This window comes from Myotis brandtii, unplaced genomic scaffold, assembly GCF_000412655.1.
Source record: "Myotis brandtii unplaced genomic scaffold, ASM41265v1 scaffold19, whole genome shotgun sequence".
NCBI lineage: Eukaryota > Metazoa > Chordata > Mammalia > Chiroptera > Vespertilionidae > Myotis > Myotis brandtii.
The window spans coordinates 1,229,045-1,253,606 of NW_005357075.1; the positions used below are offsets into that span (position 1 = coordinate 1,229,045).

General features: G+C 47.0%; 1 protein-coding gene across 4 annotated transcripts in view; it reads right to left on the reverse strand.

Moving 5' to 3' along the window:
- Window positions 1-523: 523 nt before the first annotated feature.
- SLC39A14 (solute carrier family 39 (zinc transporter), member 14) overlaps window positions 524-24,562 on the reverse strand; it is a 49,423-nt gene continuing 25,384 nt past the window's right edge. Inside the window, exons 2-10 of one of the 4 annotated variants that reach the window (XM_014538308.1) lie at window positions 17,151-17,419; window positions 14,612-14,798; window positions 13,644-13,813; window positions 11,309-11,398; window positions 9,229-9,351; window positions 8,309-8,497; window positions 7,976-8,183; window positions 6,679-6,863; window positions 524-3,550 (exon numbers count right to left, since the gene is read on the reverse strand). In XM_014538308.1, coding sequence (XP_014393794.1) covers window positions 3,404-3,550; window positions 6,679-6,863; window positions 7,976-8,183; window positions 8,309-8,497; window positions 9,229-9,351; window positions 11,309-11,398; window positions 13,644-13,813; window positions 14,612-14,798; window positions 17,151-17,419 — 1,568 coding nt within the window. In that variant the 3' untranslated portion in view covers window positions 524-3,403. Of the gene's footprint in view, window positions 3,551-6,678; window positions 6,864-7,975; window positions 8,184-8,308; window positions 8,498-9,228; window positions 9,352-11,308; window positions 11,479-13,643; window positions 13,814-14,611; window positions 14,799-17,150; window positions 17,420-24,562 lie in introns of all 4 variants that reach the window. The other 3 variants (XM_005864598.2, XM_005864597.2, XM_005864599.2) reach the window with 3 other exon arrangements.

A 24,562-nucleotide genomic window follows, 5' to 3' on the forward strand; every position in this document is an offset into this window, starting at 1 on the left:
ATGCCCGCAACCAAGGTACATGCCCTTGACCGGAATCGAACCTGGGACCCTTGAGTCCACAGGCCAACGCTCTATCTGCTGAGACAAACCGGTTAGGGCGATAAATTAATCATTTAAAATGAGCATGGCCCTAGCTGGCTTGGCTCAGTGGATAGAGCGTCAGCCTGCAGACTAAAGGGTTCCAGGTTCGATTCCGGCCAAGGGTACATGCCTGGGTTGCGGGCTCCATCCCCAGTAGGGGGCGTGCAGGAGGCAGCCGATCAATGATTCTCTCTCATCATTGATGTTTCTATCTCTCTTTCCTTCTCCCTTCCTCTCTAAAATCAATAAATATATTTTAAAAAATAATAAGACAAAATAAAATGAGCATGTTATATTTAAGATTCCTTCTAAAATCCCTTCTCCAAATGTAAGCTGGACCAATAAAACAAAGCTTTGAAGTGAGACACCATCGCCACCTTGTGTTTAACAGCCTTCATTGCACCCACATTATTGCAAAAAAAAAAATCACACGTAGGGATTCAACAATTATAGAATATAGCTTTATTTATAGAATCTTACAAACAAAACATTTAAAATCCATAACTTAAGTTATTTTCTTTTTCTAATTTATTGTCATAACTCCTGAGTTATTTTTAAAAATACTGTGATGGAACTGCAGAACTATAAAAGGAAATAGAAACAATAAAAACCTAATCTCTCTTGGAAAAATCAGACTTTTTGTTTTTAAGCAGATTTCCAGCATACTACCATGTGTTTGGAAGAAGACTTACTAAAAACAGGTCATATGATACCCAAACAGAGAAGCCTTTTTTAAAATCCAGGGTGAAGGACCAATGAAGGAAAGCCCCAAGTTGACACTAGACACAAAAGGCCTTTGGAGGCAAAGAAGGAAGGCAACCTGCCTGGCAGGGCGAAGGTGAGAAGCGGCAGGACCCCTGGTCCCAGTTCACTGCTCCTGCATGAGACAGTTTCCTTGCTATTGTTAATAGGAGCTGGTCCATCCGGGTATAGAAGTAGATGATGTGAATGCCAGGGGGGCAAAAGTCCTCAAAATTCACTACCCCTCAGACTTCTAATATATACAAATGCTTTCAAAACAGCAAATTCAACAAAAGCTCAAAAGAAGTCGCCACGTTTTCAACTCATGAGGCAGGTCTGTTGCCAATAGCAACATACAATCAGTTGCACGATTTGAGTGTTTTCTCCCTTTCTAAGCTCCAACCAGGACTGGCCTCTGGACTAGTTACAGTTTAAAGAGAATTTCCCTTTGAGGCAGCTGTCTATGAAAGGAAGGTTCTTAATACACATGTGCACAGAAAGGGTAAGCACCTTACTACTTCAATTGTTAAAAAAAAAAATTTGTTAAACACTATATGTTTGAGCTCTTCTAAAACTAGGAACCCATTAACCCTAACTAATTTACTCCAAGAAGAATGGTATTCGTAAGGAATGATCTATAGGGAATGCTAAAATTGTAAATTTAATACATCAATGTGAATTAAGGAAAGCAAAATCTTTTAAAGTCTTAAAGTTTGAGTGCTATTTTCTGCTAGCTCCTGAAAGCAATCTGAGAAAAAAAAAAAACAACAACAGAAAAGACAAAGAATCAGTAACAATAACAATGTTAACATAAAGTTAGATTCCAACATTCAAGGAATTGGTTCTTTGGTAAAACTGGACCATAATCCTATCAGGAGACAGACCTGATATTTAACCTAGAATCTTGGTAACTGTTTTCCTTCTTCTTTAGCCCATTCTCAAGTCAACAGGCCAGAGAAGGAGGAAAAACTTCTAAAGTATCACCAGCAGTTTTCCTGCTCATGTTCTTTTCAAGAATATTCCTGGTTTGAGGGATGTTTACAAAGAAGAAAAAAACAAAACAAAACAAGATAGAGGCTGCTTTTAATTCCTGTTCAGTGGAAAGTTTTTCTGGGTAGTAGAGAAAAACTCACAGGTGCTGGCAACGAACCAGCAGTTGTCAGTCATGCACACGAATCAGTTTGCGAACACAACCCCTGGGCTGCAACTGTGGGCACCACTAAGAAAGGCTTCTGGAGAGACTGGCTCCCCAAAGTGGCTAAAGAATCTCACATTATCAATATGATAATAATAAATCACTTCACCTAGTGAACCTGGATTAGCTCCCCTTGAAGCCAGCGTTCTGAGAAGAGGGCTCCACGGTGCCAAGGCTCACAGACAAGTCTGTCAATCCATTTCTGAAGAGAGCTAGAGCAATTGGTATCAATACAGGATTCGCCCTTTCTTGTTTGGGGTGAGGACAGTGCCTGTTAAAACCCGTTCACAGCGTACTCAGCGGGCCCTCTGTTCTGCACACACCTGCAGAGCCCAACCGAAGTTCTGGACCTCGCATCTCACAGTTGTATGATTCGTACTCTTATTCATAAAATTAGCAAATCCTAAACGGTGTCTGCACGGATTCCTCTTCTGGTACCCTGATCGAAGCTGCACCCTCATTCCATAAGACATGTGGGCCAGGGGAGGGAAATCGGTGCAGTCTCCCCTCTAACACCAGCATCGAATGTGCTCAGAATGTGCTTCTAGGCAGGCAGCTATGATGGGAGTGGGGAAGAGGAGGTGGAAATCACAGCAAAACCAGTGGATTTGTTGCAGGCCTTCCTTCTCCGCCCTCTGTTCTTATTAGTGTTACTCTGAAAGAAGGGGAGGCCAGGTACCTGAACCCACATGTTAGCTCTGCAGACGGCCAGGAAACACCAGGTGCAGCCACAGAATCAGCATTCCAGTGGGCACAAGCAACTGTCCGACAGGACACGCACCATGGGTTCTCCTTCCCTCTCAGGATGACCTCGCCTCCCTCCCGCCCTACTCCTGTCCCAACGTTCTGTTCTCTCTGAGAGAAGAGGCAACTGAACTGATTGAAAATCAGGAACTCCTGTCTCCTGCACCCTTTCTGTAAAAAAATAGGACTATATTCACTAAAAAATGGGTCATTTTGAGGTCCAGGATACACAGATTCATAGGCCCTAAACCATAGATTCACTTCCTGATATTTCTAACCAGGTTATAACTGCTGCCTCTATTTTTGCATTGGGGCAAAGGACCCCAAATCTCTCAGCACTGGTTCAGAGAGAAAGGGGCCAGGGTAACCGGAGGAAAAAATGAGGCTTGTCTGCTAAGCTGCATTCAGGTTCCAGAGTCACTCTGAGAAGGAGGGAGAAGAAAGGAGAGAGGTGCTACCGGGAGACTGTTACCAGGCAGCGTATTACTAGCACAAAGCATTTTAAAAACAACTGACATTTCCGTGGAGAAATACAGTCCGTGTCACAGTTTCTAAAAGAACTGCCTCTCCTGAGGCGCCTCATGGATGCCGCGTCCGAGGGCTAAGGGGCCAACCGTCAGTTCCTCAGGTTCCTGCAGGGCCCTAGCCGATCTGGATCTGTCCTGAATACATGGTGAGGAGCAGCATGATGGAAAAGCCAGTCAAGAGACCCAGGTTCTGGATGACAAAGGGGACTAATATGCTGCCCTTCCTCTCATCCTCCAGGGCGACTTCATTCATCTCAGGGAACTGAGAAAGGAGAAAAAAACAAGAGAGCTGCAGTCCCGTTCCTAACTTTGTACATCCAAGAGAATTCATTGCAATATCAATATTATATCTAATAACTGTTATCATACTTACTCTATTAATATTGTTAATATAGTAACAATTAGTATGTAACATGACTATTATAGTAGCTATTATTAGTATGGGGTGAAAATTATATAATATATAATCTACACTAATAAAAGACAAAGATGCTAATTGACCGTACCTTCGCTACACCCATCAGCCAATCAGAAGAGTGTGCAAATTAACCCAACAAAGATGGCTGTTAAATTTGCATACTGCAGGCGGGACGGGACAGCGCAATCTGCCGCCCGCCCTGCCACCATCTGGGCCTGCCATCTGCAACCCAGCGCGGGATCCGGGCCTGCCATCTGCCACACAGGGAGCGGGCCTAAGCCAGCAGGTGGTTATCTCCCGAGGGGTCCCAGACTGTGAGAGGGCACAGGTCGGGCTGAGGGACACCCCTTCCCCACCAGTGCACAAATTTTTGTGCACCAGGCCTCTAGTCCTATATAATAAAAGCCTAATATGCAAATTGTCCCCTCAACCAGGAGTTCAACCGGGAGGACGACCACTCGCTAATGACATGTGCTGACCACCAGGGGGCAGCACGGAACATGACAGGCGTCAGTGATGTGGTGCTGGCAGCGGGTGGCAGTGGAGGCACTGCAGGCCCTGATGGGCCCCAACGAGAGCCAGACCACAGTGGGATGGTGGAGCAGGTGCGTGGACGGCACCAGGCCAAAGCGGGTGTGAGCGGGGGCCTGGCCCAGATCAATCGCCCCCCAGACAGTGACCAGCGGCAGCAGCAGGGGACAGGGCTGCTGCCTGGCTCCCAGGTGCTGAGGGAGCGGGGCGGGGGCCTGATGACTCAGGCGGAGGGGAGGCACGCAGGGCCCAGAGGTCAGCTGGGATCTGCCCTTTCACACCAGACGTTCACACTTTGATTGCTAGCCAGGCCTAGGGACAGCACTGTGCACAAATTTCATGCACCGGGCTTCTAGTTAAGATATAAAAACACACACACACACACACACACACACACAATATTCGTTTACAAAGAAAATTAACAGCAATAGCCTGTAGAACTTGAATGTAATAGCCTTTCCCCAAGGCCATTACACTATAGCAGACCCTTGAAAATGGGGTAACAGGTGCTGAACCTCGTGCATTTGAAAATCCACGTGTAACTTGACTCCCACAAAATTTAGCTCTCCCTCAGTATCACAGGGGATTGGTTCCAGGACCCCTCACCACACCACAGATACCAAGATCTGTGGACACTCAAGGCCACTATATAAAATGGCTTAGAACAAAGCATATAGTAGGCCCTCCACATCCATGGATTCCCAACCACAGACTGATAGTACTACAGGTTTTTACTAAAAAAATAAAATAAAATCTATGTACGAATGGACCTGCACAGTTCAAATCCTTGTTTTTCAAGGGTCAACCATACTTTACAACTACTGAGGTAAAACAAAGTACGACATATGCATGTCATCCTGGATGTGCTTAGGTGCTGGCTAAAAATAACTGCTTTGATAAAAATAAACTTTTTATTGTGATCCTTAAAAACAGTTGCAAAGATATCTTTTGCTTTCAAAATGTTACTGTCACTTCTTAGGGAAACTGAGCGACTATGCAAGGGGCCAGAGATCGGAGCTATGACTCAAGGCCTCTAGCTGCTGGCCAGCAAGGCAGGCAACAGGACACCTTCCAATTCAAGTGCTGCAAAAAACCCTCACCGCGGGGAGGGCTCCCCATAAGAAAGGAGAATCTAAAATGTTTCCATCGCCGAAACCGGTTTGGCTCAGTGGGTAGAGCGTCGGCCTGTGGACTGAAAGGTCCCAGGTTCGATTCCGGTCAAGTGCATGTACCTTGGTTGCGGGCATATCCCCAGTAGGAGATGTGCAGGAGGCGGCTGATCGATGTTTCTCTCTCATCGATGTTTCTAACTCTCTATCCCTCTCCCTTCCTCTCTGTAAAAAATCAGTAAAATATATTTAAAAAATAAAATAAAATGTTTCCACGGCGAGGCTGGATCTTGGTAGTCTACTCTCATCATCTCTCAAAAATATTATTTTCAGTCCTGGCCAGTGTGACTCAATGGTTAGAGCACAGGCCCTCGCATTGAAGGGTCATGGGTTCAATTCCTCATCAAGGGCATATACCTGGCATATGTTATTTGTTATAACATATAACATCTGTCAAGGCATGTGCAGGAGACAACCAATTGATGTTTCTCTCTCTCTCTCCCCCTCTCTCCCTCCTTCTATTCTGTCTTAAATCCATGGAGAAATATCCTGGGGTGAGGATTAACAACAACAAAATTTATTTTCAAAGGTGACAGAAAACAATTCAGGCAAATATGTCAAAGAAAATGACACGCCCACAAGCAAGGTTAGTTATACAAAACATGTGACAAATCAGGTATTTCACTAGCAAACTCAAAACTACTTAAATTGTCACACCAGATGTTAGCGGGAACGGTACAATGTATACATCCAGACACTGCTGATAATGCTTTCCATTGACCTATCCATATCTATCCTATCATACTCCCATTTTCAAGGAAGGACCCTGGAGCTGAGTTTAGTAATCATTTTCTTTTTTTAAAAATTAAATATATTTTTATTGATTTTTTACAGAGAGGAAGGGAGCGTGATAGTTAGAAACATCGATGAGAGAGAAACACCAATCAGCTGCTTCTGCAAGCCCCGCACTGGGGATCGAGCCTACAACCAAGGTACATGCCCTTGACCAGAATCGAATCCAAGACCCTCAGTCTGCAGGCCGACGTTCTATCTACTGAGCCAAACCAATTAAAGCAGTAATCATTTTCTTTAAGGACATATGCTAATGGAAACAAGCTTTTCGTTCTTTGAAATCTAATGTCCCTTTAAAAAGCACTGAATTGTATACCTGAAGTAGGTGAACTGTGTGTGGGGAGAGTAATTCTTCCTTATATAAAGCTGTCATAAAAAACTCCTAACTAATGTCTCCTTGGCTGTCTTCCCATCCAATGACTTCAATAACCCAATCCAGCATTTGTGATTTTCTCATGGCATAAACTATGCAGGACTTACCATATCAGCCAGAGAAATATACAAGAACATTCCTCCAGCCAGCGCGAAGATCCAGGTGGCAGAGAAGTGGCTGCCGGCCAGGATGCCAAAGGCCATACCCACGTAACAGCAGCAGGCGGAAAGGAAGTTGAAGAAGAGTGCTTGCTGGAGGCTCATGCCAGCATTGAGCAGGATGACAAAGTCTCCTGGGGGGGAGGACAGAGGTGAGTGCGGCAGTCACTCTAGGACAGTGATAGTGAATCTTTTGAGCTCGGCGTGTCAGCATTTTGAAAAACCCTAACTTAACTCTGGTGCCGTGTCACATATAGAAATTTTTTGATATTTGCAACCATAGTAAAACAAAGATATATATTTTTGATATTTATTTTATATATTTAAATGCCATTTAACAAAGAAAAATCAACCAAAAAAATGAGTTCGCGTGTCACCTCTGACACACGTGTCATAGGTTCACCATCACTGGTCTAGGAGGTGGGACCGAGAGCGCGATGAAGACAGACTGCTTAAAGTATGGATCAAGTCTGCGCGGAAATCAAGACAGCCCCAGACATGAGATTACGGTGACAAGACGGAGGCACCTTCACCTTCGTGTCCTGGAATTATCTCTGTTTGCAAAGCTGGCCATATATGCCCCGGACAAGAGGCTGAAAATAACGCAAAACAGACAACCAACTAGCAACAGCCTCATTTCTCTCCTGATTGATGGTGAAACAGAGGAGCTTCCCTATTCAGAACCACAATGAATGGTATTTTTAGGAAACAAAATTGAGACTGAGGGAAGTTGAGTAATTTTCCCACAGTCACAAGCTAATTAATGGCAAAACCAGGACTTGACCTTGAGTCTCTGAGCCTCCAAAGTCCAGACTTTTTACAACTCCCTCTGATAAAACAAAGGGCCTCCACAAAACACCCAGCTCATCTACCTTCTTCCAACCACCAGACTTCTAACGGGCATCTCAGTCTTTGGGAGATTAACAGGATATAACAAATAACACATGCCAAGCACTTAGAATAGCGTATGGCATGCAGAAAGTCCCTTTCACTACTTTCCGTTACCTTCATGATAAATCTATGAGGCAGGAACGGTTACCTACCCCAATGTATAGGTGAGGAAACTAGGCCACAGCAACTATTAATTCAACTGTTAAGAATTAGTGGTTAGATTTCACCTCGCATTGAATGTATTAATCAATTATAACAAGTGTTCTGAGGTTGGGGAGGAGTCGGCCATAAGAAGGGTGCTCGTGCCAAGCACGAGGCGGCCAAGTGGAATCGGGTTGGGGCCGTATGCACTCACCTAGCTCGTGCGGGAACTCCTCACAGAGAATGGCCACTGAGGTGCTGATGCCTTGGAAAACAGACACAGTGAAGGAGGCTCCAATGGCCAGGCCGTCGATGAAATTGTGGAGGCCATCGCTCAGGGTGATCATCCAGGCCAGAGTGCCAATATCAGAGTAGCGAATGCCTTTCAGCCAGTAGCAGGCACTCTGGGAAGCTTGCAGGTCCTGCAAGAAAGCAGGGCCCCACGGCCCCCAGGTCAGGGGCGGACGGTGGACCTTCAAGGTAGGCCTGAGTCACCAAGGCCATTAACCCGTAAAGGCCCCCACCCAGCAGCAGATGACCCACTGACCTGGACAGAGAGCGAGCCCACAATGACCTTCTCGTCCATCACGGGCACCTTGCCGTCCAGCTCGCTGCTGCAGTGCTGAGGAATCATGTGGTCCAGGTCCCCATTCTGCAGCTTTTCCGTCACCCCCTCCTCCTGGTCCTTCTTAGAAGGAAGCGTCTCGGAGGCATAATGGCTATGTCCGTGATGATGCTGGAGGGGCCACAAGGAGTGGTGAGGGCGACACTCACCAAGACCATAAAGCTTCCTGGAACCTGTTCTGAGTCAAAGCTCCGAGCACTGGGAAGACCCCATTCCCACCATCAGAAAAATCCCAAGCAGGCAACACCCACAGAAACCCAGCCTGTTAGAGAGCGGAACCAAGGTGAATGTCAAGGGCCTGGCACAGGACAGATACCAAAGCAGTGACCGCAGGGCCCACACTCATTCCAGAGAAGCAGCGCTGCTCAAAATATTTAGAGCTTCCCCTTTGCAACGGCTAATTTTATTCAATTCAGCAACTATCTGGGGAATAACTACATAGCAGGCACTAAAGGTATCTTTCTGGATCTATACTATAATAATCAGCCTTATTTCTTTGCGGTCATACTTCATACACAGTGCATGTCCATTTCCAGCCCCTCCTTCGTCTCCTAAAGGTATAAAGGTATGTGAAGGAAATCATTTAGAATAAAGCCAAGGGAATAAACTACAGCCTAGTCAAAGGCACACAGGCCAGACCTGGTTTCTGGTCTGCCCGTGCCACCTGCTATTATCCTCATGAGGCGAAAGGGGTGTCCACTCATGAAACTTGTGGGCTCTGCTCCCCCCTCCCCACCCCAGGCCACTGCAGGGGTGTCGAGGACCCACCACCGTGACACACAGCATTCCAGAGACAGCTGCTTGCCCCGGGAGCACCTCTTTTACCAACAACTGGGCCTCACCTCATTTTTCTGCTTAAGGAGCATTTTCAAGATCTTCTCTGTGAAAAAGAAAAGATAGAAACCCCCAAACACCACTGCAGACTTGGAGACGTAATCATCCTTCAGAGGGTCGAAACCAAAGGCCTGTGGACCCAAACAAAGAAAACAAGTTTGAGAAAATAAGCACTCTCCACTGGTCCCCTCTCATCGCTTACCTACTTCCCTGGTTGTGTGAAGGGGACAAGTGCACTGGGACAGCTGGCGTCTATCCATCCCTCTCCAGCGGAAGCTAATTCCTGATGTTTCCCGACTGTCCCGTCGCCAGGCCTCCTAGGGTCTCTCTAGCTTATTTTCTGATGCAACAGACAGATCATCCTCAGAATAGTACTGTCAGGCAGAACAGCCTGGAGACAGTTTTCTGCTTTTAATGAGGGCTCTGCCCCCATTTCTCCATTTGCTAGACTCTGCCTGCGAATCCCGTATGTAAAGAGAAGACATTTGTGTTCACTTTCATCGCTATCTCATGCCCCTGCATGATCTGCCCGTAAACACCAAGGGAGGTGGTGTAATTACACTTTCTAAAATGGGAAATCCATTCCCCAGTTAAATAGCAAGAATTGCGGCAGCTTCCTGACCACAGATCTCCCAGTGACCACAAGGCCGAGAAAGCAGACTGTGTTGCTGCACGTGTCAATTTTGGGGGTTCTATTTTGAGTTCTTTCTGGAAACTCTGCTTATTTTGGGGTGGGGGATCCATTGGGGAGTGGACAGGAGTAGAAATCAAGAGAACTCCTTTCTCGAGGATGCCCTGGCCTGCAGCGGGGCCTTGGGAAGGAGTCCGGTGACCTGCTCCTCAGTTTTCTGACCGGTAACTGCCCCTTTAAGGGAATAAATTCCCTCCTTCTCATGAAGGGGAGAATAAACTCCAGCCTTTTCATGAATGGGTCCACGGTAAAAGTGATTCTAAGTACCAGGAACTCTGGGCTGCCTAAACGGTAGCTGTTTTCCTTTTTGCTTTTAAGGGACAAAATGCAATCTCTGCCCAGTTATTAGTTTTCTAAGCGACATAAAGGTTAAGTTCTAGAGTGGAAAGAACACATTTGGATCGACTTTCCAGGGCAGTCACATCATCTTAAGTAAAAAGAGGCAATAATGTTGCCCACAGAAGCCAGGACGCTGGCAGAGGACAGAGCACGGCTCCAGGGACCACGAGCCTGGCTTCTGGGCCAGGGGCTCAGTCCGGGTCAGGTTCCTCAGCTGGAAAACGAGTAAGACATTACTCGTTCTCTAGATATTTCAGAGTTTATCTAAGGATCAACTGAGAAAACACAGAACCACATCTCGGAAAACAAAAGGTTAGGAGAAGCATGTGGCTCATCTCTGTGCGCCCCGGCCCTGTCCAGGCCTGTCAGACCACCCGGGTGAAATGCCTGTGCTGCCGTCATCAGCGGGTCGACAGCCGATGACTCCCACCCAGATGAAGCTTCTCCGGGGCCGCTGCCAAACCCGTCTGAGCTCCCTCCTCCTCGTGGAGGGTTTTCTCACTAACCTGGGCCAAGGGGCAAAGGCGCCTTTGCTGCACGTGACACCAGACTTTCTATCTGGATTACTACCTTTGCCTCAAAATGCCCTACGGAGGACGGATCTTTTTATTGTGACCTATGCATTCTGTTGAGTATCTGTTGTGCGCTAGAGCCATAAATTAGGAGCTGTCAGTGATCTAACTACTCTACATCTTTTCACCAACAGTCAGCACTTCCGAGGCATCAGGCACCTGACAAATATTAAGTCATATAACCCCCGTGACATCATCATCAAGTCAGGCCTGTTGTTTTCCCCATTTCACATAATGAGGGAATAGGACAGAGGTTAAGTGATGTGCCAGAAGTCACACGACTTGCCAACAGTGAAGCTGGATTGGAACCCAGCTCTTATACCTGTGCTACATTGCCTACCCTAGCTCTGCCCAGGCTTAGCTTCACCTTCCTGAAGGAAAGCACCTCCTTTCTCTGCCTTCCATCGAACTGGAGGGTCCTCCCACGGTGCCCAGTGTCCCCAGGAGACGGTGTGCTCCTGGGTGAGGGGCCCTGGCTCGCCATACCTCAGGGATGAGCTGGAAGAGGGCGTTGGAGTAGAGGGTGCCAATCGCCAGAGCTATGAAGTAGAGCAGCAGCCTCTTGTAAAAGGTCTTCTTCATGAAGGGCACCACAATGGCCCCCAGCAGGGAGCACAGGGAGATGATGGTCACGCAGAGGAGACCATACCCCCACACTGCCATTGGGGGCGAGCCAGGCCCACCCAGGACAGGGAGAAGGGCGAGCACCCCATGGCATGACAATACCATTTAGGGGGGGAAAGGTGGAGGGAGTGGGGCAGCAACAAGGAAGGTTTTGGTGGGTATTAACAAAGGCAACAAAAAGGAAAATCAGAGAGACAAGTAGGGAGGGAGAGAGAAATAGAAAATCTGTTAGTGATTCAAGTCTGATGCAATTTCCTTTAATTAATTCAGAAGAAATGAAGAGGAATTCAAGATGGCCTTGGAACTCTGTGGCCCCTGTCCCCACTGCCTTTGCTGGCCAGGTCGCACCTGCCAGCTGGTGTGACTGGCACAGGGGGTTGCCACCTCGGCGTACAGCCATGGTATGTGCAGGTCTACCCAGAAGCTGCCACGGCAGACACTGGACCCAAGGCTCCCTTTAATAGGAAACAAGAGCATCTGGAAAGAAACTGATGACCGTGCTTCCACCACATTGCTTTGTGCACCCGACCCATACTGCACAGGCGCGTGCACCGACACCCGGGCTCGGTCTGTGGGCACAAGATACAACCCAGTGCAGGGCCGAGCAATGGAGACGAGTAAGGCCCAATGCTTGTGAATTCCAGATTCTTAACTTCTCAAGATGTGTTTGTTTGTTTGTTTGTTTTCCTTTGCTTTGAAAGGGCTCCAGTGTGGAGAACAGAGTTCCAAGATCACCCTGCACAGCAAATATTTCCTCTACCATTTCCCAGCGTCACACACTCCAGTGTGGACAAAACTGGGCCAGGATGCGGCACTCTCCTGTGAGCCACAGGGCTGGAGTGTGTACAATTACTCTATTTCCATTCAACAGGTAACCAGGCATTTCATGAACATAATTATTAAAAAATTAATACATTTTATTTCTGGAGCTGAAAAAAATAGCCCAAGATGAGGCCTTCCCTGTGAAGTGCTTCATGGGAATTTTGAGACAAACCTGAGATGGTTTAACTTAAACCAGATTTTTCTCCCATTGTTAAGAAGGAACAGATAAGGTCTGGGCACTGCATTTGGTACCTCTTCTGGCTGAGAGTCTTCTGACTGAGAAAGGCTGGGCGGCCCCTGACACAGGTTCTTTAAGAAAGACCATACCCCTTGTCCTAGCTGGCATGGCTCAGTGGATAGAGCGTCAGCCTGCAGACTGAAGTGTCCCAGGTTTGATTCCGGCCAAGGGCACATGCCTGAGTTGTGGGCTCGATCCCCAGTAGGGGGCATGCAAGAGGCAGCTGATCAATGATTCTCTCTGAAGAGAATCATCATCATTGATGTTTCTATCTCTCTCTCCATCTCCCTTCCTCTCTGAAATCAAGAAATATATTTTTAAAAAATTTAAAAAAGAAAGACCATCCCCCAAGGAGGTCCCCGCATAATCACCTTTCCTGCCTGAGCTGACAAGTGGGGCAGACTGTCAACCTGGGTCTTATTTCTTTCAGCTCCTCAGTGGTCACAATTAAAAAACAAAATTAAACATTTCCAAACAGTCAGGTAAGGGCACCAGGAAGCCAGTCCTAGAGAAAGTCAAGATGCAAGGCAGGAAGGATGGAGGGCCCCTTCTCCTTTATCTTGTCATTTTCGTTTCGTTTGTTTGGGTGGAAAGCCTTTGTTCTACGTTTGGCTCTCTGCTACAAATTGTGGCCTGCTTTAAAAAAAAAAAAAAAAGGATTGCTCACCTTTTAGGCCAGTTCTACTTATTAGCTGGTAACCTCTTACTTCTGCCTCATTCCAGATGGATAATCTCTTGGTGGCCACCCCTGAGCACTGTGAGGGCCTCTACTTAGAACAGAGCGCCAAGGGCATGGATGGAGACCACCGGCTGCACCTTTCCTTTTGAGCCCTGCAACTGGGCTTAGGAAAGGCACTGAGGCAGGAGGCCGAGACCCCCCATAAGAGGGCAAATGCTAAGCGCCTTGCACCTGACATCCCCTCAGGGGGCCAGAGTACACCTGGGTGCCCCAGGAATGAGAGAAAGCCCTTGAGATCCAAAGTCAGACTCATTTGTGTCCCTTGATGTGAGGGAGAAGTTAATTTGTCAGGGGGCAGCTGTCAGGTGCCTGGGAGCACAGGGTGGGGGGCAGGATGGGGGGGGCAGGCTCGGCGGACTCCCGGGGAAAGAGGACGCGCACGTTCTGTTCTACTGCACCTCTGGGATGAGCTGGAAGAGCGCGTTAGAGAACAGCGTTCCAATGGACAGGGCGATGAAGTAAGTGAGCACACGGCTGAAAAACGCTTTCTCCATGCAGGGCAGGACGAGGGCTCCCAGGAGAGAGGCCAGGTTAATCAGTGAGACACTGAGGAAACCAAAGCCCCACACTGTGGAGGAACAAGAACAGATGAGGGCCTCCATTACTGCGAGTGGGTGCTCCTGCTGCCTGGGCAGCCCCCCTGAATCCAGCTGTGGTCAGGGCACACAGAAATGCACCAACCCGGCAGTAGGTATTTGCTGAGTCCGTCTCTTGCTGGGTGCTGCGGAGAAGCCTCAACAAATACTGCACAGTTGCTGTCCAGAAGCAGCTTACCTTTCAGATGGAGGCAGGTGAAAACATGAAAGACTAAGAGTTTTCAAGAACGATAGCAGGAAAGAATGAGGCGTGACACAGGGAGCCTGTTCTGGGTATCAGTGTGGGCAGCACACACCAGCATGACGGCTCTTCAGAAGGGCTATCTGGGCCTGCGGGAGTCATGTGCACTCACAGACCATGGTGAGTCCCCTGAGGCGGGAGCAGGGGTCCTGGGCAGGGGCGGGAGAAGGATGGGATGGGCTGACGACAGACCTTGTAAGGTCTGAAATGCTAAATGAAAAGCCCAGGTGTTGGCCCCCTTGTAGTTTCATGAAAACTAAAGTGGCAAAGTGGCCATAAAAAGCAATCCATGGTTGGGCTGGTCCAAAGAACCCAACACTAAACAATGCACTGGCCACACTGGCCCATCTGACCACGTGCACTACCAGCTCTGTAGGTGCAAGGATAACAGTATCACCATCACTCCCATTCACCCCTCCGGACGTGGATAAGCCGGTCACCAGTTACACACTGAGCAAGCAGCACTCTCGATCAGCAGAGGTCCACGTGAAGACGATTATGGGGGCCAGGCCTTCCTGTCTCAGCTCACCTTCCACTGTGCTCGGCCTCCCCTCCTCCGTCTGCTCATTCTCCTCGTTCTCCTGGTTCTCAGAGGAGCAGGCCTGGGAGTCCAACTGCTGGAGGATGGTGGGACAGAAGTCCTGGAACTCACTCCGCCCGATCTGCGACTGGCTGCTGAGGTTGTGGGCAGCAAAGAGGGCTCCAGAACTGAAGCACTGAAACACAGGCGAAGGGCAGAGAGCCTTAGAACCAGTCACACCTTGCTCCAGGCAGTGACCGACTCAGCCTTCCAAGAAAGAATTGTCCAAATATCACTGATTCTGTAAGACTAATCTACAGGGGTGGGAGCAAGGGGGTCCTTCAACTAGAAAAACTGGTAAGTTATCTTAGAGATCAGCCATCGGGTTTATACATAAACATACCCCACATACAACATCTATAAGGGCCGCCCAGAGATTCTGGAAGAAACTGAATTCCAATCATTCTTACCAGGATGTGCTTTCTAGAAAACATGAGCCTATTTGTACACCTTAAGATACAGATCAAACCCGATAGCAAATCTGGCTGCATATCACAATAGCCCAGGGAACTATCCTATTAAAATGCAGATTCCAGATACTTCTCCGGAGCTATTGAGCATGGAGGGGGATGGGGGGGCAGCCAGTACTCAGTGGCCACTGGCCATGAACTCTCCATCCCCTTGGGAGGCAGCAGGGGAGTTGTTCTCACACACTGTTCCTATGAAACACAGCAGTTTTCCTTCTCATTATACTTCATACATGTCAGTCTTTATCTGAGTTTGGATCTACGTGGGTCTATCTCTAGAATCAGCCTTGTGGGTGTGTGGACAAGGGAGTTTCTGGGCCTTCAAAGCTGAGGATTCCACTGACCCCAAGACACTGCTGCTGTGCCGGGAAGCCTCTGGGGTCAGGCTGCATCAGCCCCGACGGCGGCCTCCTCACCACCGCAGACACTCACCACGCCCCTGTGGTTCTGTGTCCAGGCTACATGGGCCCCTGATCTCTCCTTCAAGGCGAAGCTCCAGGACACTCCCCTCAAACCTGCCTGGACTGTTCTAGCGCACACTCATCTCCCGGTCTCATTCTTTAATCCTACAAGGACTGTCCAATCCACAGCATTTAATGCTTCATGTCATATCAGCTAACTTTGTTCTCATTGACTGAGTTCCCTATCTTGACAATGAACCCCTAAACATGACTCATTTTGTTAGGGGCAGGAGGGAGAGAGAGAATAGTGGGGACTAGCTATAGTTATAAGAAATATTCATCATGTTCTGTTAACCATGATTTGTTCTCATTTAAGAAAGCACATTCTGCCGAAACCGGTTTGGCTCAGTGGATAGAGCGTCGGCCTGCGGACTGAAAGGTACCAGGTTCGATTCCGGTCAAGGGCATGTACCTGGGTTGCGGGCACATCCCCAGTAGGAGATGTGCAGGAGGCAGCTGATCGATGTTTCTCTCTCATCGATGTTTCTAACTCTCTATCTCTCTCCCTTCCTCTCTGTAAAAAATCAATAAAATATATTTAAAAAAAAAAAAAAAAGAAAGAAAGCACATTCTGACCTGGCTGGAAGTTTTATGCCCCTGGACCTGGGAGTTAACCCTGCATTCATTCTCCTTGCCTATCATCATGGAAAGATTAACAACCCTGCTGCCAAGAGAAACAATGGAGTTCCAGAGGTGCCCGCCCTTTGCAACCCCCAAACCCTCTACCCCAGCTGCTTTCCCTGTGATCTGTAACCATTATACCCATTCTTATTCCTTTTGCCTACTTCCCCATGTAATCTTTGTCCTTCTACCCAATATAAGCAGCTGGCTTATGGGGGTAGGAGGTTAGAGCAGATTTTTGTGGATGACCTACTGCTCTCCCATGGTGGCTGCTTAACTGGCTCAAGTAGTGACAGGCAGTCTGGACCCATTCGTTGTCCCGTTTCAATTTTTCTCTATTTCTCACAACACTCAGCATAAGAAACAAAATAGATATAAAGCAATTGCTGGCTGAATTCTCCCTGGCTGCCTCAAATAGCCTTAGATTCAGATTAGCCAAGATGATATGGGAGAAAGAACAAGGAGCCAGAAGCCAAAGACCTGGGCCTTAGTCCCGGTCCCTCCAGGATTTCACTATGGGACCCTCAGTGTTCTGTCCCATAGACTAAAGATTTTCCATCTGCACCTAGAGGTGCCGCGAGGCTCAACTAGGAGAGAGGATGAAGGGCTTTGTAATCTACAAACTCTGTTGGAAATGCTAGCTGTCTTGGGAGCTCCAGCAGTTCCGGGTGATCTAAGTGCAGCTGCAAGGAAGAGTCAGGAGGGCTGAGAACCCCACTTCCTGCTACCCTTTGGTAATGGCTTCAAAACACCCATGCAGGTGGGAAGGCAGCGCAGCTGGAGATTCAGACTTGCTGACGCAGGCAGTGGGAAGAGCTGGCTTCTGCTGTGTCATCAAGGTTTGCCTACCCCAAGCCCCTGCTCCAGCAGCTCAGCTCCTGTGCCTGACTGGACTGTGAGCCCTGAGAGCAGAGTGCTGAGCAGAGCAGGGAGCCTTACCGTGGACAGGTTCCTCTGTCCCTGTAGGGGCTGGGTGACATTGGCCTGGCCCACTCCCACATGCAGGTGGTTGAGCAGGGCCTTTAGCTGCTGCAGGGTGAGGCTGTCACCCTCCCCGTAGCGATGCATGAGGTCCTGCAGGAAAGAGGCGGCACTGATGGCTGGCGTCCCCGTGGACACAGCATGCGTTTCAGGAGCAGCTGTCCATAAGCTGAGTAGGGTCAGCAGGAAGCAGCCAGGGTGTAGCAGCTTCATGGTGATAAGTAAATCTGCAAGAGCAAAAAGGCAGGTGAGGGTGAGGCTTAAAAAACCTACCTCTCAGCCCCAGCCAGGTAGCTCAGTTAGAGCATCATCCTGAGACGCCAAGATTGTGGGTTGGATCCCCATTGAAGGCACATACAAAAATCAACCAATGAATGCATAAATAAGTGGAACAACAAACTGATGTTTCTCTCTGTTCTTTCTTCCCCCACCTCCCTCTAGAGTCAATAAATAAATAAGTACAATTTTAAAGTCCTTATCTTTTAAAGATACAGAAATAATAATAGATTAAATAGTATCTGGGATTTGCTTCCACATAATTAAGGAGGAGTACTGGCATGGGAGTATAGATGAGACAAGATGGGACATGAGTTGGTCATTGCTGAACCTGAGTGATGTGTAGATGGCAACTCATTATACTATTCAGTCTACTTTTGTATATGTTTGAAATTCTCCAAAATAAAAACCTAAAAAATTAATACTACCACTAAAATAAGAAAAAACAGACTGGGAAAATTACACACCATCAAACATGACGAAGGTTTACTTCTATCCTACCTAAACTAGGGACACACATGGAAAATATGCAGTCTCTCTGGTTTAAGAGTACAAATGGAAACGATGGATAATGCTACTGCAACTTATTAAAATAGCAACACAGATTTTTAAAAAATATATAAAACCAAATGTTAGTGAGGCTGAACAACCAAAGAAGATGCAGCTGGTGGCTATAAAATAATGTGACTCTTGAAAAGCTATGATAATAGAAGTATTTAAATCCTCTGAATCTGTAATTCTACTTCCAGAATTTACAGTCACAAAGCAATTCAAAAACAAAAAGGCTACAGGCAGAAAGATGTGTTAGGGTGAAATTTAACATTAAGAAGAAGAACAATTATGTAGCAGAGTTAAGAACTGAGAAGGAACAAAGAAAAATGAAAGCTTTAAGACAGTAGGACACACGATTTTTCATTTGTTAAATCATTTCCCTTAGTACAGTTATAATTTAATTAGCGAAATAAACATCAGGAAGGGAAAAGGAGGCTCCTACTTAATCCAGACCCAGGACCCAGTCACGGCAGTTGTTTCCACGCCTCCCTAACCATGAGGCCTCGCTGTGGGTCACACCACCTCCAGCCTCTGCTTGCGACAGAGGAACTACACAGCAGAGTGGTTCTGTGGTGGGCAGTTAGACAGACATGAGCAGGGCCAGGTACAGAAGGTCACCTGGGTGGAAACCCCCCAGGTGCTTAGCAAGGGACAACCAATTGTAGGGTGGGACCTGCCCCGTAGGGTGACCTTTCTTCCCCTAGCATATTTGCTGGTCATGCGGTTTGGACCCCCTGACCTTTCCTCCCTAGAGATAACATCTAGACCTCAGTCATATTTTAGCTCCAGGCCCAGATAAGCAACAGAACCGGCCACAGTTGTCCTCAGGACCAGCTGCATTGGATAATGACCCCCTGCCCTGATGCCGGCCAATCAGTGGAGACCACAATCCTGAAGGGACACCCCTAGAAAACTGCTGAATATGCTATTGAGATCTTCCCCTGGGACCTCCCCTAAAATCTCCACCCTTAAAACCCTTAGGACACAGGACCCAGTGCCTCTCCCTTTCCCTGTCCCTGCCCCTTTCCCTTCCCTGCCCCAGGCAAGTTACCATTAGCTTCCTCACTCCCAAGCTCCAAGGGCCCTTCCTTTACCTCTGTAACTTGTTTCCTAAGCCCTTTTCTTCTAGGAATTACTTTTTCTACCTCTGTGATTTTATAAATAAATATTCTCTTACAGTTTGGGTCTTGGCTCTGAATTTTTTCCTAGCCAGAACCCAACTACCAAGGTTGCAGAACCAAAGTTAGGTCTGACCCCACTGGTCAGACACCTAGTGCCGTTCCGGCCGCCTACAACAGCTCAGAGCAGGCCTGTTTGCATCCCGGATCTGCCCCTTACCGGCTGTGTGATCTCCGGTGAGGTATTAACCAGCGTCAACATTCTAGAATCACCCAGACCAGCGATGGCCTTTGGTGTCAGAAAGACCTAGCTTGAATTCCCGCAATACTGCTTACCCAGAGTGACCTTGGCCAAGTTACTTTGGCTTCTCTCCACACTTTGGTTCTCTCATCTATAAACTTGGTAGCACTCATTGGATTACTGTGAAGATTTACTGCAATGAGCTATGATAAGTCTACTGAGTACATGGGCTTTAGAAAGCACTCAATAAAGTGTGGCTATTACTTTAAGACTTATAATTAGCAGAGTTCCTCTACTTTGACTCCTTCTCAGCCCAGATACTGAGCTGCTAACAGAAATATCCCTTTGGCTGACTTTATTTATTCCAGGCCTGTGGCGCGCACATCACACAAGTCCCTGACCGCAAGCACATCTGGGACATTCCAGGCGGTATGGGGCATACACAGATCTGAGGCACAAAGCATCACTCTTTATGGAATATACTTCGAGTCACACAAACGAATGGATTGGGTATCACAAAAACCATGCTTCGTAAAAGTGTTACTTTGAGACTAACAACTCTCAAATCTCCACCAAGAACCAAAAGTTAAATTATGCTGTGCAGGGTGGATCTTAGCCCAAAATGGCTAAACCCCATTGTACAAAGAAAGCTGTTCTCCGCCTGACCACACCCATCTGTCTAAGGGTCGACTTGCACTGTCAAAATGAAGAGCTGCGTGGACTCAGGAGAGGCAGACAGGCAGAGAGGCAGCTAGCGCTACCCGTGTGCACCTTGCTTTGCACTGATATTCATGATTCCTGTAAGAGAATCGGGACACTTACACTAAATGAGGAGACGGGTTCAGAGATTGGGAAACGTGATCCATAGCCAGCAAATAGAGCAGTGAAGCCAGAAACTAAATTTTTCATGAAAGGAAGCCAGGTCTGAATGATACTAAAGCCAGGGCACTCTTAACCACTATCCCTGCTGGATAGAGACACAAAAATACACACCCTGGCTCCCATGAAGACCCACAAAATCCTGCATCCTCTGGGCAGACGGGCCCCGGTTCCTATCAGCCCAGGAAGCACCGGTGTAGAGGAACCCCCAGATACGCCTCAGCAGCTGGCCTGTATTTTAGGGCTCCTTCTATAGAACCACTTCAACAAAAACAACTGTTCTACTTCAGCTATAATTCTCAAATTTATCTGTAGCAACTTCAAAACATCAGAAAAAAACAAATATAAAAATCTCTTCAAGCATGAATTTTAGCTCTACCTGGATTGGTATTCATGTCAAGGTCAGCATTTACTAAGTATTGGTTCTTCACTGACCCAGTGGCCATGGCAGCCTGGAGCGGGTGGGTAGATTCAGCAAGTGGAGCCTTCCTGCCTGGCCAACACTCTGACGTAGCCCACCCCCCAGAGCCTAATAACAATCGGAGGGTAGTAAGAAGTCCTGGTCCAGGCACCTGAGAGTTGCTTCAAATCCAAGTGACCCTGGACTTCTGGCAGACACGAGAAGGGGAGCTTTCCGCTCCAATGCAGATTTTTCTTCCCTTTACCTACAAGTTATTCTTAGAAAAAAGGTTTCTAAAAAGAAAGAAGAGAGGCCAAACACACACACACAGCTCTTGGTATAGCTGGATGGTGCAGTTGGGCAAGTCCTTGCCGTGTGGCCCCAGCTGCAGGAGGAAGCCGGGTCTACTAAGGCCATGGAAACGGGCGGGCCGGTGGGCCGCTGCAGTCCTCCCAAGGAGCTGAGCCCACTGCCCTCAAGGACACCTTCCAGGAGTGGTAAGAAGAGCATGTGGGACAGGGCATCAAAGGAAGTTGGAGAGCCCTAACCGGTGTGGCTCAGTGGATAGAGCATCGGCTGCGGACTGAAGGGTCCCAGGTTCGATCCCGGTCAAGGGCATGGACCGTGGTTTCGGGCACATCCCCAGTAGGGGACGTGCAGGAGGCAGCTGATCGATGTTTCTCTCTCAGCGATGTTTCTGACTCTCTATCCCTCTCCCTTCCTCTCTGTAAAAAAATCAATAAAATATTATTTTTTTTTTTTAAAAAAAAAAAAAATTTTTTTTTTTTTTAAAAAAAAAAAAAATTTTTTTTTTTTTTAAAAAAAAAAAAAATTTTTTTTTTTTTTAAAAAAAAAAAAAATTTTTTTTTTTTTTAAAAAAAAAGGAAGTTGGAGAGACAAAGGCTTGAGGGTGCCATTGGCTCAGAAGACCAGGCTCTCCCACTAAAGAGAAACTACAGTTTCCCCATTCCTTTGTTCACTCGGCTTGGGTTCAAAGAAGTCAATTATTTTAGTGCCTTAGCTCAATCTCCAAGGCGCTAGACCCAATCCTTGGGGGTCTGGGGGGAATGAAAGACCTATGAGGAAGCCCGACCCTCTGTGGAACTTCAGAGGTGCCCTTACCATTTTGGAGGCTCCTAAATCAGAACTTCACCTGCCCGTCACCTTCACTTGGTCTAGAAATATCTCATCTTAGAAGCTGCACTCTGTCCTGTGGACATACCTGACTGCTGGATTCACCATGCTACATTCTTTCTATGCCCACTTCCCCTCTCAGAGGGGAACAAACATTTACTTCTCTTTGGGGTGACAAAGTAGTGACATGCCATGATGCTTGGTCCAGAGGGTGGACATTGATGTGAGTAGAACAGGCAGACCTGTGGGGCCTGGGAGCTGCTAGGCCTCAAAACATCCACTCCCTTCCCTGACCACCAGCTGACTAGCTAGTCCACTATTCTCAGATTCCTCTGGAGCCAGGAATGACATGTGGAAGGTAAGATCAAATGCTCCAGAGACAGCCCGGCTGGTGTAGTTCAATGGTTGAGCATCGACCTATGAACCAGGAGGTCATGATTCCATTCCCTGTCAGGACACGTGCTGGGGTTGTGGGCTTGATCCCCAGTAGGGGGCATGCAGGAAGCAGCTGATCAATGATTCTCTCTCATCATTGATATTTCTATCTCTCCCTATCCCTTCCTCTCTGAAATCAATAAAAACGTGTTTAAAAAAAATTTTTTTAATGCTCCAGAGACAAACTTGGCTAAGGCATAACTGTTTCCAAGGCCAACTGGTAAACCACAGAAAACGGGTAAGACATGTGTTTGAAATCCTACCCAATATGTTGAGTTGGTGCCCCCTCAAAGTATGGGCTATGTGGGAGCACAATAAATTACAATGCTAGAACTCTTCAGCTGCGGTCTCAGGCGGCTGGGGTAGCAATCCATGCAAGGGCAGTCTGAATTGGGTCTTTTCATAGCACTTTATATAAAATTGAGAAAAGGCTGGCTGCTACACCAAATAATGACCCTGGGGGCTGGAGGGGTGGATGAGGGGTTGTAGTGAGCATGTGGGAGGAAGGGGATGCTGTAGTGATATGAATGATGTTCCCAGAGTGCTGGTCCCACTTCTGACTGGCCTCAGTGAATCATCCTGAGCTTCCCCTCAACTGTCTTCATCCCTACCTGAAATCCCAAGAACATAGAAGAGGTGTGTAGTTACCCCACTGGCGTGGCTCAGTGGTTCAGCATCAACCTATGAACCAGAAGGTCACAGTTCGATTCCTGGTCAGGGTACATGCCCGGTTGTGGACTCAATCCTCAGTAGGGGGCGAGCAGGAGGAAGCTGATCAATTATTCTCTCATCATTGGTATTTCTCTCTCTCTCCCTTCCTCTTAGAAATCAATGAAAATATATATATGTGTGTGTGTGCATACACTGAGTGGCCAGATTATTATGACCATCTGACGTTTTTGTAGGCAAATTAGCTATAATTTCCCGCTGAGGTTGCTAGAGGGCCAGATCATTATAAACGTCTAAATAGTACAACATATCTAAGTATCGTTGCTAATCAAGTTCATCCTATCATGTTGATGGTATATCCCAATGGAGATGGCTTCTTTCAACAAGACCTCCCCTACCCCCCAGTGTCTTATGTCCATTGGTTTTGCTTATATGCATGCATACAAGTCCTTCGGTTGATCTCTTACCCCCTTCCCTCCTGCCCCCCAACCCTCCCCAGCCTTCCCGCTGCAGTTTGACAATCTGTTTGAGGCAGCTCTGCCTCTGTATCTATTATTGTTCAAAAGTTTATAATGGTCTCTATTATCCATGAATGTGTGAGATCATGTGGTATTTTTCCTTCATTGACTGGCTTATTTCACTTAGCATAATGCTCTCCAGTTCCATCCATGCTGTTGCAAATGGTAAGAGTTCCTTCTTTTTTACAGCAGCATAGTATTCCATCGTGTAGATGTACCACAGTTTTCTAATCCATTCATCTACTGATGGGCACTTAGGCTGTTTCCAGATCTTAGCTATGGTGAATTGTGCTGCTATGAACATATGGGTGCATATATCCTTTCTGATTGGTGTTTTTGGTTTCTTGGGATATATTCCTAGAAGTGGGATCACAGGGTCAAATGGGAGTTCCATTTTTAGTTTTTTGAGGAAACTCCATACTGTCTTCCATAGTGGCTGCACCAGTCTGCATTCCCACCAGCAGTGCACAAGTGTTCCTTTTTCTCCACATCCTCTCCAGCACTTGTCGTTTGTTGATTTGTTGATGATAGCCATTCTGACAGGTGTGAGATGGTACCTCATTGTTGTTTTGATTTGCATCTCTCGGATGATTAGTGACTTTGAGCATGTTTTCATATGTCTCTTGGCTTTCTGAATGTCCTCTTTTGAAAGGTGTCTATTTAGATCCTTTGCCCATTTTTTGATTGGATTGTTTATCTTCTTTTTGTTAAGTTGTATGAGTTCCCTATAAATTTTGGAGATTAGGCCCTTATCAGATATGACGTTGGCAAATATGTTTTCCCACGCAGTGGGTTTTCTTGTTGTTTTGTTGATGGTTTCTTTTGCTGTGCAGAAGCTTTTTATTTTGATGTAGTCCCATTTGTTCATTTTCTCTTTAGTTTCAAGTGCCCTAGGAGCTGTATCAGTGAAGAAATTGCTTTGGCATATGTCTGAGATTTTGTTGCCTTTGGATTCTTCTAGAATTTTTATGGTTTCCTGTCGTACATTTAAGTCCTTTATCCATTTTGAGTTTATTTTTGTGTATGGTGTAAGTTGGTGGTCTAGTTTCATTTTCTTGCATATATCTGTCCAATTTTCCCAACACCATTTATTGAAGAGACTATCTTGGCTCCATTGTATGTTCTTGCCTCCTTTGTCAAATATTAAT